This window comes from Dipodomys ordii, unplaced genomic scaffold (assembly GCF_000151885.1).
Source record: "Dipodomys ordii isolate 6190 unplaced genomic scaffold, Dord_2.0 Scaffold150, whole genome shotgun sequence".
Classification (NCBI taxonomy): Eukaryota; Metazoa; Chordata; class Mammalia; order Rodentia; family Heteromyidae; genus Dipodomys; species Dipodomys ordii.
In genome coordinates this window covers 1,919,655-1,935,982 of record NW_012267366.1, presented here as the reverse complement: position 1 = coordinate 1,935,982, position 16,328 = coordinate 1,919,655, and the positions used below count along the sequence as shown (strand labels likewise).

At 37.8% G+C, this 16,328-nt stretch overlaps 1 protein-coding gene across 3 annotated transcripts in view; it reads right to left on the bottom strand.

Annotated features, from left to right (window-relative positions):
• Frmpd4 (FERM and PDZ domain containing 4) overlaps positions 1 to 16,328 on the bottom strand; it is a 489,555-nt gene that overhangs the window by 310,120 nt on the left and 163,107 nt on the right. The window contains exon 2 of one of the 3 annotated variants that reach the window (XM_013032132.1): positions 3,562 to 3,658. The exons of 1 other annotated variant lie outside the window; for it this stretch is intronic. In XM_013032132.1, the coding sequence (XP_012887586.1) occupies positions 3,562 to 3,578 (17 nt within the window). In that variant the 5' untranslated portion in view covers positions 3,579 to 3,658. Of the gene's footprint in view, positions 1 to 3,561; positions 3,672 to 16,328 lie in introns of those variants that run through there. One more of the 3 variants, XM_013032133.1, reaches the window with a different exon arrangement.

Below are 16,328 nucleotides of genomic sequence, written 5' to 3'. Positions count from 1 at the left end.
ACAAAAAAGGTGGGACAAAGGATGAACAAATGCAGCAGTGGTATTCACTGGAAACTATGTGGAAAATGAACTACACAACATGTGGATAGGGACAGGATGGAAAACCTGGAAGAGAGTGAGGAAGGGGATGACATTGTCCAAAAAGAAATATACTCTTTACCTGACTTATGTCAGCATAACTCGTCTGTAATAACAATAAAGAAGGGGGAAAAGTGGTGTTCTACCACTATCTACTTCTATCTACTTCTAGATTTTTGCTAGTTAATTAGAGATGAGTCTCATAGACTTATCTGTACAGGCTGGTTTCAAAGCAAGATCCTCAGATCTCAGCCACCTGAGTAGTTAGGATTACAGGCATGAGTCACCAGAGTCCAGCTTAAGGGGTTAGTTTTGTTATGGTCTGTAGGAGGTGATAAAAGTAAGACGATAGAAGAGTTAGACTATGCTACCAATAGATAACGTGTATTCAAGAGTGTGGTGACAGAAAGAGAAAAGAGTGAGAAAGACAAGCATTTACTGAAGAAAACATCTTGGGAAGGAAACAGAATTGGGAGACATATTTCTGATGATTTGTAATGCCCCCAACATCTGTGCGCCTTAGTAGTCCCCAAGGCCTTCAGCAAGGACCTCTCATGGATTTGCAAATAAGCATCTGCTCTATCACTGAGCTATCTCTCCATTCTTGGTGTGTTCACTTGCTTGAATGGCAATGCATCCTCAAGTGAGCTTTAAGGCAAGAGCTTAGACAGATACTAGTGATATGTACTAAGGGACTACAGAATGAAATAAAAAAAGCATTTAGAGAAGCCATTTATGCTCTAATTTTAGTGATGAGCTATGTTTTCTTTAAAAAAAAATCCAAATTGAATCAAGGAGATGGATGCATTACTAAAATATCAAATAATAGCATCCTAATTTCTTTTTTTTAAGTTTTGCATATTAACTTAATTAGCTATTACACTATTGGTGAAGTCCTACTGTTGATGTCATTTCATTCAAACAGGTAGCAAATGCAGAAAATGAGGAAGTGTCATTAAAACTTGCAACTGTAATCTTATGATGAATTATGAACAGGTAAAAAAAAGGATCAAAAAAGATGATATAAAAAAGTAGGTCAGCATCAGCTTCATGTATCACAAAATAGATGGAACAATGGATGTAGAAAAATGCACTATACTCTTAGGTCATCTCATTATCAATCCTCATGTCTTCTGAGTGCAGGCGTGTGTTTGTTTTAATCAGTTCTCCTGTGTTTGTTTCTCTTCTCCTCTGAATGTCTGCTCTTCTTATATCCCTGGAGGTGACTCCTAAGAACACTTAGAACTATGAGTTCTTTCCTAAGCTCCAGGCTCAGAAATTCCATTGATCGTGCTTCGCCCAGCCAGATGGATGGTGCTGACACTGTGCAATCAGCTTTGTTGTACAGGCCCTCTGTGTGAATGGCGAAATCAAAGCACACAGCTTGATATATCAGCCCAAGGTCACTCGGCAACCAGTGACAGACAAGGTCACACCTTGAGCCCTAAATTCCTCTCTCCCAATCCTATCCGTGTCTCATTGATCTGCCTCATGTCACACTGCTATTTCATCTTACCATGCCTGTCAACTCTCTTTCATGTGGAGACTAACAGTAACCTCGTGGACCTTTCCTCCTCCAGGCACTCATCCCTCCTTTCTTTTCTTTCCCTTTCCTTCATCTCTTCTTCCCTTCCTTTCCTCTTCCTCTTCCCATTCCTCTTTCCTTTTCCCTTTCCTTGTCATGAGACCATCCTATCCTTCCGAGTCCTAAGGGCAGACGACATCACTCCACTTCCAAATTTAAAAAAGCAGTTAAAATCATAGTTTCTGCAACCAGGATTTCTTAATTCAAATCCCAGCTCTGCCTTCTACTATTTGGTAATTGGACAAGAAAAGTCTTTCTATGTACTTGGCTTCCCAGCCTATGAGAAAGAATGCCTATAATGACACATAGCCTCACTATGATGAAAAACATGAGGCCATATCTGTTAAGTGGGCACATGGTGAATCCTATATAGAAGTTTGCTTGCTCAGTTTGGCTTCTGGGGTCCTCTACAAGCTAACTCTCATCTATCTTTTAACAATAATTCCTTCATTCACAACAAATTCCTACCAGACTGACCTGGCACCATTCCACTCCACTTCTCTTCTTTCTGTGCTCTGCCTCAGTTATTTTTTCAAGTATTTGCTGAGCTTGGGTGCTCTTTCAAATCCCCACCTCCAGAGTCATTCATAACCAATTCTCCATGAGACATTGAACTTGGAGTTTCTACATCCATGGCTGATCTCTTTGAAGACACTGGTTCTGGGTCATGAAGTCTAGACCTGAATTTTCTACACTTTCACCAATAGTCATAACTATGAGAAAGGCATTTGACTTTTCCATGCATGAACTTCTTAATTGAGGTTAATATTGCATCCTATTTATAGGGTCTTGATTACCAAACAGGGCTGTGGGAGTGGGGGAACTGCTTGGCACAGAGATCATAAATACCAGCAATTGCTTATAGAAATATATCTGTGTGTTTTCATACATGTGTTTTGGTGTGTGTATGTGCCAGTCTTGAGGCTGGAATCCAGGGCCTGGATGCTGTCCCTGAGTTTTATTTTGCTCAAGGCTAAACTTGACCACTTGAGCCACAACTCCAATGCTAGTTTTTGGTAGTTAATTGGAGTTAAGCATCATAGACTTTCCTGCACAGGCTGGCTTTGAACTGCAAGCCTCAGATCTCAGCCTCCTGAATAGCTAAAATTACCATTGGTAGCGACCAATGGCTCGCTACCAATGGTAATTGGCTCATGCCTCCTTTTATATTATGATAACATGGAAGACAAATACTAGTTCATTCCTTCTAAATTATCTTGTTTCATATCTACCTTAAAGTGAACTCTACACAAAAAAAGTTTGTTGTATAACTGTCATCCTTCTTACCTTAGCACTTGGAGCATAGTTAATGTTCACAGCCATTAAAAGTGAATTAATAGTGAACATTCACAGATATAGAGTATCACATTATATTGATATAGGAAGTTTGCCAAAATTTAGAGGCAAAAATCAGTTTGGGGGTTATGAGTTTCTTCCTTCCTTTTATTGTTTCCATTTCCAGGAGTTCATTTTGATAGATTATTATTTATATGATAAGAGGCATATAGGTATGGTGCTTTGTATTCCTCCCCTAAGAATTTTCTCTTTGGCTTCACTGTGTGTACAGGCCTAGAATTTTGTATGATTAATCAATTTCTTTCTTTCCATATAGTCTTTTCCCCACTAAAGGATGAAAGCAGAAAAAAAAATAAAAACCATGTATGCGCTTCCAGTTCTGATTAATTCTGAAGATCCTGGGCCTTTCATGAGTAATTAAAATGTTAGAAAAGTGACATGTTAAAAAGGTTCACTGAATCAAGTACTGCTCACTTGCTTTATTGGGAGACACAGAAGAACAGTCAGAACAATAGTTAAGCAGTGAAAATCCAAAGTGGTCAAAAATTAAGAGCTCAAGATTTATAGTCAAAGAGAGTTCAAATCTTGTATCTGTCACTTACCAGCTGTGTGACCTCATGCCACTGAACTGCTCTGTGCCTCTGCTTCCTGAACTTTAAGTAGGGACACTAATGCCTGTCTCATAAAACAGCAGAGTGCCTGAAAAATAACAAATGCTCAGTAAATGGTGTATGTTAATGACCAAAAACAATAGCAATAATAATAATAATAATAATTACAATAACAACAACAACAACATGGGAAAACAAATTTGACCTTTCCATTAGTGTCAGTGATCAAAATACAAAAATCCCCATACTGGATCAGTTCTGATTTGGATGGACTATAACTTAGCCAGAAGAAAAAAAGATGTTCACATTATATTTCCCTTTTATGTATCATTACTTCTGGATTCATATTTTAGCTTAATTTCTTAAAGTGATGCAATTCAGTGGCATCATTTTATGCCTTTGAAGACAAAAGAAATTCTTTGGAAGGTAAGGTTTCCTGAATGATAGGCCTAGCCATAGAATCGAAGGCTGGAAGAACTTAAAATAGCAGCATCTCAACCTGGTTATTTTACAGATACTTTAAAAATGTAACTTGAAATTAGAGACAGAAATCCTCAAAAAACTAAACTAAGCTGAGATATGGAGGCCTAGAATTTATGAATAAGTTGAAATTTGTAGTTTCCTGAGGTAAAAGGGAAGTAAAGAGAGTCGAATCCTCAAGCCACCATGTTCCCACAAGAAGTACAACTCAACACAGCACCATGACTACACATGCCTTGAGTGTAGTCATGGGCAAGCAAAGAACTGAGCATGGACCCCATTCAAACAGTCACTTAGGTAAGTCCCTGAAAGTTGGGGAGCAACTAACACTGGCCAGGAAGGAATGGAGCCCATTGACAGTCAATGTGGATGTCAAACCCAGAGCTCCAAGATGCACAAAACAATGACCCACAAATTATGTACCAAGAAACTATGAAATATAAGCATTTATGTGAAGAGAAATTATATAGACCTTTCCCTGCTAAAGGAAGAGATACTAAGTGACTTGACACAAATGCAGCTTCTCACGTGTGTTTCTTAGCTAAAACTTCAAGCTTTTCCAGAGATCCTCCAGAATGACATGGATCTTTGAAAACTTAGTTGGTTTATAAAATACCAAAAGACTCACTTTATCTTCTTTTCCAAACAAATACTAGTTTCCTCCCAAATGTTAACCACCATGCACTTGCTCCCAGAACTTCTCCTCATTCTGAGTTAAATATATAAAGACAAAATTCACTTTATGTCTTTATTATTTGATGATGTCTACAGACTATTTTCCTCACAACTAAATATCATCTCATGTAACTAGGTGAGTCTGAAAAATACTAAGTATTGAACTCTTTTATTCACATCCACTGGGAAAAATGGCGTTTATAGAATAGCTAACAATTTTCATGGTTTACTCAACACTGTGTCATCAGTTGAAAGCAGTACTTGGCAATCTAAGACCTAGGTCCCCATGTACCTCTAATGGCAAGCCTGATACAAACAGCATAGGAGGGACCATAAAACTGCAGTCTCACTGTTCACCAGTGGTTCCTGCCTGTAATCCCAGCTACTCAAGAAGCTATGATTTTAGGATTGCAGTTTGGAGCCAGCCCAGGCAGAATGTTTGTGGGACTATTATTATTATTGTTATTATTATTATTAACAGAATAAGATGAAAGTGACTCTGTGGCTCAAGAGTTCAAGCCCCAGGACTGGCAAAACAAAACAAAACAACAAAAAATCCTGCAGTCTATGACGAAGAATTGTAAGGGAAATTGGAATTAACTCTTAGAATGGATGCAGGGAGGATTCCATTTGCCATTGACGGATTTGGTTGCTGTCCAAATTTGTTAAGCAATCTCAATAAACTTTTTACCATTGACACTGATAGGTAAGACTACTTTTGACATCTTACTTCCTATGTTCCCAGGAATGATAAGAGAATGAAGCATATCAGAATTTTTTGGGTCAGTTTTGGGGCTTGAATTCAGTGCCTGGGCACTGTCCTTGAGCCTCTTTCTGCTCAAGGCTAGCCACAGTGCCACTTCCTGTTTTTGAGTGGTTAATTGGAAGTAAGAATCTCACAGGGCCTTTTCTTCATGGGCTGGTTTCAAACTGCAGTCCTGAGATCTCAGCTTTCTGAATAGCTAGGATTACAGGCGCGACCCACCTGTGCCTGGTTCAGAAATCCTTGAATTTGAGTATCGTAGACCTACACACAAATACCAATTTTATATGAGTAAGCCAGGAAGTACTGAGAATGTCATCAAGGAAGGTAAAGATATATAAAACAAAACAGCAGTGTTGTTAAACTTCAAGTCATTAAGATTAGGACAAAGAAAGCGAAAAACAGAACCAAATTTCATTCGCACAATGTATTTGTTCATACACACATAGACTTCTGCTATCTCTAACTGATGATATCAGTCTTGACCTATTATGAGGAAACTAACTTAGAGCATTCAAAAACCATGATTGTAGTTGTACAAAGTAATCTTTTGTCTGGCCTGAAATCTTATTTTTTTAAAAAGAGAAGTGATCTCTCTAGAATCTGGATGAAGTGGAATGCCTGGACAATAATGAATATCTAACCTTCACTACCATTGATTCTTTTGCTTCTTCTTCCTGGATCCTTAGATCTTATTGAAAATCTCTACTCCCACACTCTTCCTTTTCTGTTGTCCTTTACTCTCAATGCTTTTTGATTCAAGTCAACCACTTTTTGGTATCCTAGGCCTTTTTGATATATGCTTTGTTCTCAGACTGAAATTGCATTCCTGGCAAACCCCTATTTGTTCATAAGATCCTAAAGGGAGCATGGAGCCACTAGGCTCTGGAGTGGCATGGCCCATGACTGAAATCCTAACTCTGTCCCTAATCATTTGCCTGGTGTGAGCTGCTTCACCTCTGGAAGCATCTGCTTCCTTCGTAAAAGAAAAACCAATAGAAACATCACAATAATGATGCCACCTGATTGTTATTGTACACTATAAATACTGTATCAATTGCCTAGCCAAATATCCTCTGGGTACAATATACCACAGCTGTGCCTTTACTACTGATGGCTTGACTTTGATAGAATAGATATTCTAAAACATTTTATAACGATGGCTAATATATATCAATTTGAATGTTCATTGTTGTTTTGAGACAGGGTCTCCCGATGTAGGCCAAGCAGGTCTCAAACTCATGAATCTTGTGCCTCAGCCTCCCAAGTGTTAACATTACAGGTATGTACCAACATACCTCACCTGCCAATTTGTATTCTTTGAAATCATGTCTGTAAAGCTTTTTCCATAAGGAAGGTAAGACATAACCTGCATCAGATATCAGCAAAGAAAGGAACCATATAACAAACTATTTTAATCAATTTTCCATTTCTATTCTGCAAGGCAATAGTTCACCTCTTTACCTAATCTGAGTTAAATACATAAACCACTATTTCAAAGCAGCTGCCTAAAAATGAAGCTCATAGGCATTCTGGGTTATGAGGCAAACCATCCAGGAAAAATTAGCCCTTGATAGATTCCTTGTCTTGTATGATATAGACAGTCCACAATATGTACTTTATTACCTCAAAACCATGTCTCAAACAAATTTTATGAACTAGACACATAAAATACTAACCAACATACTTTGGGAATGTATACATTGCTTATAATTCTTCACTGTATTTTTCCTAATCAAGTTACATGGTGATTTCTCTCTGGATCCTCAATAAATGACTCTACATTGCCCAATATTTCTGAACAATGGCAGTAATGATAATTTTTCATTTTATTTTGCAATTAAAAAGATATTGAGCTAATAAATAAACATAACAGAAAAATCTCATAATGAATAATTGCCTACAAACCATCACCTTTAATTTTTAGCATTCATCATGAGGGAAAGCATGTCTACTGCATGGATTTAATGATAATTTGGAGTTATTTGTGCTTTAATTGCTCTAATTGCTTCCTTGTTGGTCAAAGTGTCTCCAGATTTTTACCACATCAGTCTGTTCTGCACAACGTGACCCCTAACAACACTACTTTCTCTGTTACTTGCTTTCCCCATTTTCTTTTCAGAGACCAGTCCTACTCAAGCTCTACCAGCATACTCCCCATCAAACCGCCATTTAGGCCTGCTCCTCCGCCAGATTATTTATCCTCTTGGTGTATTCTCCTCTATTTTCCCCTCAAAATTTTGGAGCTCTCTCTCTCTCTCTCTCTCTCTCTCCCTCTCTCTGTGTGTGTGTGTGTGTGTGTGTGTGTGTACTGGGACAGATTCTTCTCTCTCTCTCTCTCTCTCTCTCTCTCTCTCTCTCTCTCTCTCTCTCTCTCACACACACACACACACACACACACAGCTCACATGTTTAAACCCTCTTTGTATCCATGTGGCAGAAGAGAAAAGTTTGTTTATATAGTTGGATCTATTCCCTATACAGCTGTATGATCTTTCAGGCTCCACAAGGGATGAATTTGTTTATCTAAATTAATAACATTATTAGTTCTCAAAAGTCCATCATTGATATGATAAAGAAAGTTCCTTTGATCTTTCTTCCAAAATAACTCTGCCCATGCCAGATATTATGGTTGCCTCCAGTACCTGTGATATGGACTGTTGCGACTCAACACAAGAATCAGTTGTGTGCCAGCAAGACTCATGAGAGGAGTCTAGGACAGTGAAGATTGCCTTTAGCTCTCAGAATCCTAAGCTTCAATATTCCTTGAGAAGATCCTAAAGACAAGTAAGTCTCCAAGCCTAGGGCCACAAGATCGAACTTCTGCAAGGCATTTGCTAGAGGTGACATTCAGATATTCAAAAACAATGATGCTAACTACTAGTTAGAAAGAACTTCAAAAACTGTGATGATTATCCTGAGCAATGTATTGGATGCACCACTGGCTATTTCAAAAGGAGCTTAAACAAGATATGAAGAAAGTGAGTCCTTGATTTGAATGGCATTGAGTTGTGCCATCATCTTGGTGTCTGTCTTGAATGTCCACTTTATGACAAAAGAAAAAATCTTTAAGTTGATGAAAATTGTTTTCCTAAAACTAGATTATTCAAAAGTAAATAGAGGTTATACATTTTGTATCCCAATCCAGTAAAAATCAGTCACTGAAAATACAGACATAAGCAAGTCCACTGGTTCCTTTGAAAAAAATGAAGTCAATGCCTTTGTGCAAATTATCTTTCAAGTGAGCTGACTAAGGAAAAAAAACAAGTTGCTAAAGTTGACCACTAGAACCTAATATGTGTGTGAGAGAGAAAGAGATAAACCCAGACACAGAGGTAGAGACCAAGACAGATGGAGTCTTTAGGGAAAGAGACAGAGAGCCAGACAAGAAAGTTTTGAGGCTGGGAAGGTAGCTCAGTGGTAGAGAGCTTGCCTTGCATGCTTGAGGCCCTGGATTCAATTCCTCAGCACCACATAAGCAAAACGAAAAGAAAGTTTTGAGAGAAAGAAATAAATAGGTATTGTGATTTTCAATCCTCGGTCTCGGGCTATGCAACACAAAGGCTAAGAACAAGTGGAAAGAAATGTGCTGGAGAAGGGAAACCAGTATTTTCATCTTTCCGGTAGAAACTGAGAAGAAGGGAGCATATAAACTCTGGATCCAAATACAGTGCTTTCCATTTAAAAATGTAGAACTTACTCCTTCAGTTATAAGTGAAGCACATATAGAACCCAGTGACTTTCAGAAAGTTTCTGAAACTTAATTGTACAATGCAATAGCAGTGCTCCTGGCATTATTGAAAATGACAGCAGAAATAGGTTAGAAGATGCATTTTTGAAAGGAAATAACTAGTTGTATGAGATGTCCTAGAGATGTTTTGTGTCTCTCCAAACAGCCTGTGAGCTCCTTGGGAACAGGTGCTACATCCAATTTATTCTTACAGTACAGCTGGCATCTAACAGGTGTACAACAGGTTTGTTGAATTAAACTGAAAGAATTAGAATTCTCGGGTAATAACCACAATGGCCGGAACAGTCTTCTGGCTGCCTACCTTTGTGTCTGTTCGCTTTTATACCAATGAACAGAGTTCTGCAAATACCATGTCTATTTATACAGAGGAGCAGCGAGAGGCTAAATAACTGAGAGGACACAGAAACTTGATTCATCTCCCAAGAATGTATACCGTTATATAAAGTACACTTTTGGAATGAACTTGCATAACATATTGCCCTTGGACTTGATTTGGCATTGCCCACATTAGGGAGCACAGCATCACCACTGAGGCAGGCTGTTGATGGGAGATGATTTCCAGCACCAAATAGATGGTCTAGCCCTGGCATGAATCTGAGAGAGCAAGAAATAGAAGGCTGAAAGAAATCCTATTTGCATGCAAATTCAATAACTAGGTTGACAGGAGTTACTTCATATGTTTAAAGTATTTTCATGCAAACTTATTCTCTCCCTGCAATAAGAAAATATGATCCAAAGTGAAGTTACAGCTTACTGTCAAACTTACCTTCCAGGGAAAGACAGATGGTAATGACAGCACAATGACATAGTCTAATGGACAGTGTAAGTGATGCAAAGGCTCTCCACAGGGCCTTATGAGTATATGACTCTATGATGCACACAAAAGCGCCTTTCATGGGAAAAATGATGCAATACCACCAGCTTGGCTGTACTTCAAACATCAGGAAAGTCTTTTCTACATTGATCTAATGATCAGGAGAATCCTGATTATCATCTGTACCAGATGAATGTATGGGCTTGAAAGTATATGTCACCGTGGTTTTTGATTCATATTTCGATTTAACCAGAATGACATCACGTTACATACTTGAATTTGTTTCTTCAGTTAGGTGCTTGTATGCCTTCCATAGGAATTATTTGACATGTCTATATAAATTAAACCCCCTCCCCTCCTATAAAAAACCTTGGCCTGGATGACTTGTTAAACTTTATGGAGGATGACAATTATAATTTTTCATCAGTGAAGTTTACTCTGCTCTATATCATAGACCATACAGAGTATTAAATGGTAAACCTAGATTTTTCAGTATAGATGTACTCATATGTAGCCTGGATTTTAATATATTATGCAAGGTATGCAATATAAGGGGCTACAATCCAGGTTACACTGTATCTGTGAAGCATCACTTTCTTGTTTAATTTAGAAATATGAAGATTCATTTTCTCAGTCCTGTTATGATGAAAGCTATCTTTTCTGAGGATTATAATTCCAGTTTTATAAATTTAGGACAATTTCAGTTACTTTTCATCTCGTCCACACCTCTGTAACTGTGGCTAAAATAAAAATATGCTTTATAGGCTGCCTTCTTACAGGAAAAAAAAACTATTTCAAAGGCTAAAATGCTTGCTGTGCCTTAGGTAATGAATCATACATGCTTACAAAATTTCAAGAACATAATTGCCTGTCCATAATAATGGTTGAAAATTAGCCCATTTCTGAAGTTTGTGCATATGGTCCATGAAATGTGTCCCTTTCTCTATGATTCATAGACCTTATTCCAATTTTGAAGCAAACAGATGTTAATCTTTAAATGAAGTAGAAAAATATAATTTTTAGAGAAACTTTTGGTACATTTATTATAGTTAAAAATGGCAAACATTGGTAGTTAAGAAAAACACACTATGGTGTCATGGTCCTATGGGAAACCACAAATTAGGAGCTGACAAGTTTCAGGTACTTAAAATGTCTAGCAATATTGCCATTCTGTATAAAATAGGGAGCTTAATCGGGATTGTGTTTTCTCTGGCCATATGTTGCTTTCTGACTACAAGGGCACCTTGATTCATCACGCGGTATTTCACGAATGATCTCCTCATGAAGAAAAACTAAATCATAGAGAGGTTATTACTAGGTCTTATTTTTTATTTTAAATGTTAAATTATGTTGCTAAGCAATTTTAAAACTGTAGTTTTAATAATCACCAGAAAAATATTACTTTTAGGATTCTTAATTAACCCACAAAAACCCAAGATCCTAAGTTTTAATATTTGTTCTAATTCAAATTGGGGTGGAAATAAGTAAATTATAATTGATCTACCTTTTTCTGACAAGAAGATTAATTTGAGTATAAATATTAAGGTGACCTGGAAAACACTATTTTCTAGAAAATTCACATTCATCTATCTATTGTTTACCCAGTGACCATACTAAGTCAACTCACTTATTTCCTGAGATTCATCCAGTCTGATTCTGATACGTTGGATGCTTTGGAACCCAGGAAAATCAAATTGTAAGACAAAACATTTCAATTCTCTCCTCAATAAAACATTATTTTAATTCACCAATATTGGCAGCTTTTCCAGGACATGTTAGGCCTTACCTTTATTTGTAATTTTGCAATAATTCATTTGTAATCAATTGATGATAGTTGATTGTTTGGTTTTTAGTCTTTTTCTTTTGGTGAGATAATGTCTTGTTAAAGAGCTCAAACTGGTATTTGTTCTGCCTCATCTTTAAGAGTGCTGAGATTATAGGCATTCACTATCAAGCCCAGGGTATTGCTGAAGTCTTTATAAAATAATCTATTTTGAATGGGATAACTAAGTTAGATGGATTTCACTGTTGTTTTGAATTCAGAATCTTGAATGTGAAAATACTTTTATGTATTTTCAGGCTTTAAAAATGCCTTCTGTTCTCTGGGTCAGATATCGAATTTAAATGTAAACTTTCAGTAAAGTTATCAATATTCCTATTTTGAGATGCTTGCTGGTTTTATAGTAGGAATGGAGAATATTTGGTATTTGATAACATTATTTACTGCTGTTATTTTCTGAAATGTGACTTGTTGATGATACTCTGTGGGGATTAATCTAAGTATTTCAAAGTACCAGTACCAAGGCTCGAGCTTAGGGCCTCACACTCTCCCTTAGTAAAGGCTTTTTGCTAGCACTCTACCATTTGAGCTACACCTCCACTTCTTATACTAGTTAATTGAAAATAAGAGTCTTAGGGATTTGTTTGCCCAGTCTGGCTTTGAAATGTCATCCTTAGATCTCCGACTCCTGAGTAATTAGGATTACAGGCATGAGCCACCAATGCCCAGCTAATCTTACTATCTTTTAGTGTTATGCTATTCTCAAGTACAAAGTAAGCAAGATTACCCTGTATATATGTTAAGAAACACTAAAATATTAAAACATTATAAAAGATAATAAAACATTATAAATGAAGAGATCATAAGAGCATTCTGTTGCTCAGCCTTTAATAAGTTATATACTTTCTATCAACCAAGGACTCGGAAGGCTATAGATTGAAGGTCAACACCAGTTGCCCTCTGCTTTATATAAAGTTTTATTGGAATGTGGACAAGCTCATTAATTTACATAATGTTCTGTCTGTTTTGGTGCTATAATCAATGACACAGTTGAGTAGTTGTGATAAAACTGGAAATCTCTGTAAAAACTTAAGTAGTTACTCACAGTCTTATCTTTTACAAAAAGCTTTCACTAGTCCATTTCCTCTCAGAGCTACTTCCATGGGAAAGGTCCTGGTATTTGTGGATGTAGAGCAGAGAAAGAGGGCAAGTACCTATAATGAGAGAGTATACCACTGCTGAAGGATAAAAACCAAAGCATTGGGGCTAGGAAGGTGGCTCAGTGGTAGAGCGCTTGCCTTGCATGTCTGAGGCCCTGGGTTCAATTCCTCAGCACCACATAAGCAAAATGAAAAAAAGCCGGAAGTGGCACTGTGGCTCAAGTGGTAGAGTGCTAGCCTTGAGCTGAAGAGCTGAGAGACAGCACCCAGACCCAGAGTTCAAGACCCACGATAGGAAAAAAAAAAGAAAGAGAGAAAAAGAAACCAAGGCATTATGTAGTGACAGAAGAGAGTCAACACTGTTTCAGAGTTGAAATTGTCACTGAATAAAAAGACACAGTGGCAAATGAAGCTGCCAAGTCCCTCTTTTTTTTTCCCTCAAGTCCCTCTTTTATTAGTATTAGCTAAGGGAAATGCAGTAATGAATATTGAGTAATAATATGTACCCAGTGATCATACTGAATCAACTTATTTCCTTAGATTTATCTCAACTTCAAAAATCTATCAGTCCACCAACCACAAGTAAACCGTCCAAACCCACAGACCACCAATTGTTCTCAGCACAAAGGAATTCCACCATCAAGATGACTATGAAAATATTATCCTCTGTGATGCCTAGACTTCAAATATCAAAAGTTTCCTCAATGTCTTCTCAATAGCTTTTTGTAAACTTCAAACCTCCTTCCTTTATATGATTGCTACAGGTTTCCTTACTAGATCATTGCCATTAATATGTACTACGCTTTTGGAATCAGGAACAAAGAAAAAGGTTTTCTAGGATTTTTACCTACTGTATGTAACCTGTGTGACATCAATTGAATTGAAATGTTCACAGCATAATCATAGGCTAGAACCAATCTACTTGCTTCTCTAATTTCATTTGAGACAACTGAAGCCTAGGTAGCTGAAGCGCAGCACCCAGGTTCACACAGCTAAAACATGGTCCTGACACCCAATTGAGTGTTTTTCATTTAAATAATTACAATAGCTTTATTGAATATTTACCAATTTCCAGGCAGTTTTTAAAAATATTCTGCATTAAACACTTCATAACAATCTTCATAGCAATCCTACTAAGACCCCCTCATTTTACACATAAGGAAACTGAAGCTCTCTCTATAGAACTGATTTATAACTGGGCTAGAAAAGGCTCTATTTTCATCTCTGAGGATGCTGCTAGATATCTGATTTTTGACCCTTGACCAAGATTAGGGCAGTGAGATTTAAAGTGTATTTTATCTGGGTTAGAAACTTCCCTAGCAACCCCAGGCTAGATTCCATGCTGATGGTAACCAAGTGCCCTGATTGATTGGTTCTGAAACTCAGGCTTGATGATGACCAAAGGAATTTAAGAGTGCTCTATATAATGAGCAACTTATTCTGAACTCCCCACAGGCCAAGATTCCTCACACACATCTTGTCTCAGGCTGGCCCAGTAAGTTCAAAAGAAAGAGCCCCGAATTGTTCACATCTGTCAGACTCCTGAGGCTTTTTCCTGTTGCTTTCTCTTGAAGTACCAGATCCTAGACGACTTCTTTTTTTTTTTTAATTGGTCATGTGGCTTGAACTCTGGGCCTGGATGCTGTCCTCCGGAGCTCTACAGCTCAAGGTGAACATACTACCATTTGAGCCAAAGCACCACTTCTGGTTTTCTGAATGGTTTATTAGAGACACAGTCTCATGAACTTTCACAGGCTGGCTTTGAACCTCAATCCTCAGATCTCAGCCTCCTGAGTAGCTAGGATGACAGGCACCAGCACCAGGCTCAGATCCCAGACTTTTTTTGGGGGGGGGAGGGTCGGTCGTGGGGTCTGAACTCTGGGCCTGGGCACTGTCCCTCAGCTCTTCAGCTCAAGGCTAGTGCTCTACCACTTACTTGAGCCACAGCACCACTTCTGGCTTTTTTCTTTTTGCTTATGTGGTGCTGAGGAATCGAACCCAGGGCCTCAGGCATGCAAGGCAAGCGCTCTACCACTGAGCCACCTTCCCGGCCCAGATCCTAGACTTTTAAACAATGGCCTCATGTGAGTAAACTATGGTGTCTAACTAGTCTCTTGTAACACCTAAGCTTAGGAAATTAATACTTAGGTTTATGGAGTCCCCTCTTGAAAAAAAACATGTAACTTCCAAATGGTTGTCCTAGAGTAGAGGACAGCAGCTTGACTTCATATATCTTGGCTATTGCTTTCAATTGTGAATGATTCTGTGGTCTTATATAAGCACACCAAATGGAGTCATAGTGAGCATTGTGGAAAAGTTTGGATCTAACACATCTAGCTCAGCCATCCAAAAGTGTACACTTTTTATTCCTCATTAAAAAAGTTAATATTTACCGTAAGACAAGTCATCCCCAAATTCAGTGACTTAATGCAACAACTATGTACAGTTAGTCCTTTTATAGAATGCTGCAACTGGATAGGTGAGCAATAGGGATGGACTCAGCCAAATAGTACATCTAGTCCCATTGGGGGCACATTCACATTTCTGAAATCAAATGCTGGGTTGGTTAGGATCAGTGATCTGAGAACAAGCAATTATCCACTATGTCACTATAACAAGTAAACGTCCATCCACTGTGGTTTCATTTATGGCCAAAGCAAGACAAAAAAACATCACAGTGCAAGGGATGTGGACAAGGCAGACAGAGAGGACTGGCTCAAGGCAAAGATGGAGAATTGCATCAACGTTGTAAGCTATGTGTGATACTTACTAATGAACACTATGTACTAGCAGGAAGTTTGGGCTAGATGTAATGTTCTTTTTTATTCCTACTTGGGAAATGATGAAATATCCTTCTAGCAACAGTTATTATAGTCAATTGAATAAACTGAAAATTTGCATACCACAAATTCAGGAAATATCCAAATGAAAAATGAGGTTCGATATTTGGAAACTTAATATTCTGATTACTGCATGATAGAAAGTAATATTTTTCCCAGAGTAAATCAATTAGGTTTGATCTGATTGGAAAGATAATTGGGGACTATCACTACTCACACAAATGTGAGCAAATGCCAACTCTCTTCCTCACAGAAGATAGTCATAGTACCAGTCCTGGTGAGAAGTATCTCCCATAGGAATCAGCTACAGATACCCAATTACTTGATGACGATTGTAAAAATAGACTATTAAATAATAAACGTACAGCAATACAAAAATCCTCATTTCAAAAACAAATCCAAAACTAACTATTACATTCATTTTCCAGCTCCCTGCATGTGTCTTTTGAAGACTTCATGGTAGGGATTTCATTTGAAAATGCCAAAGAAGACAAC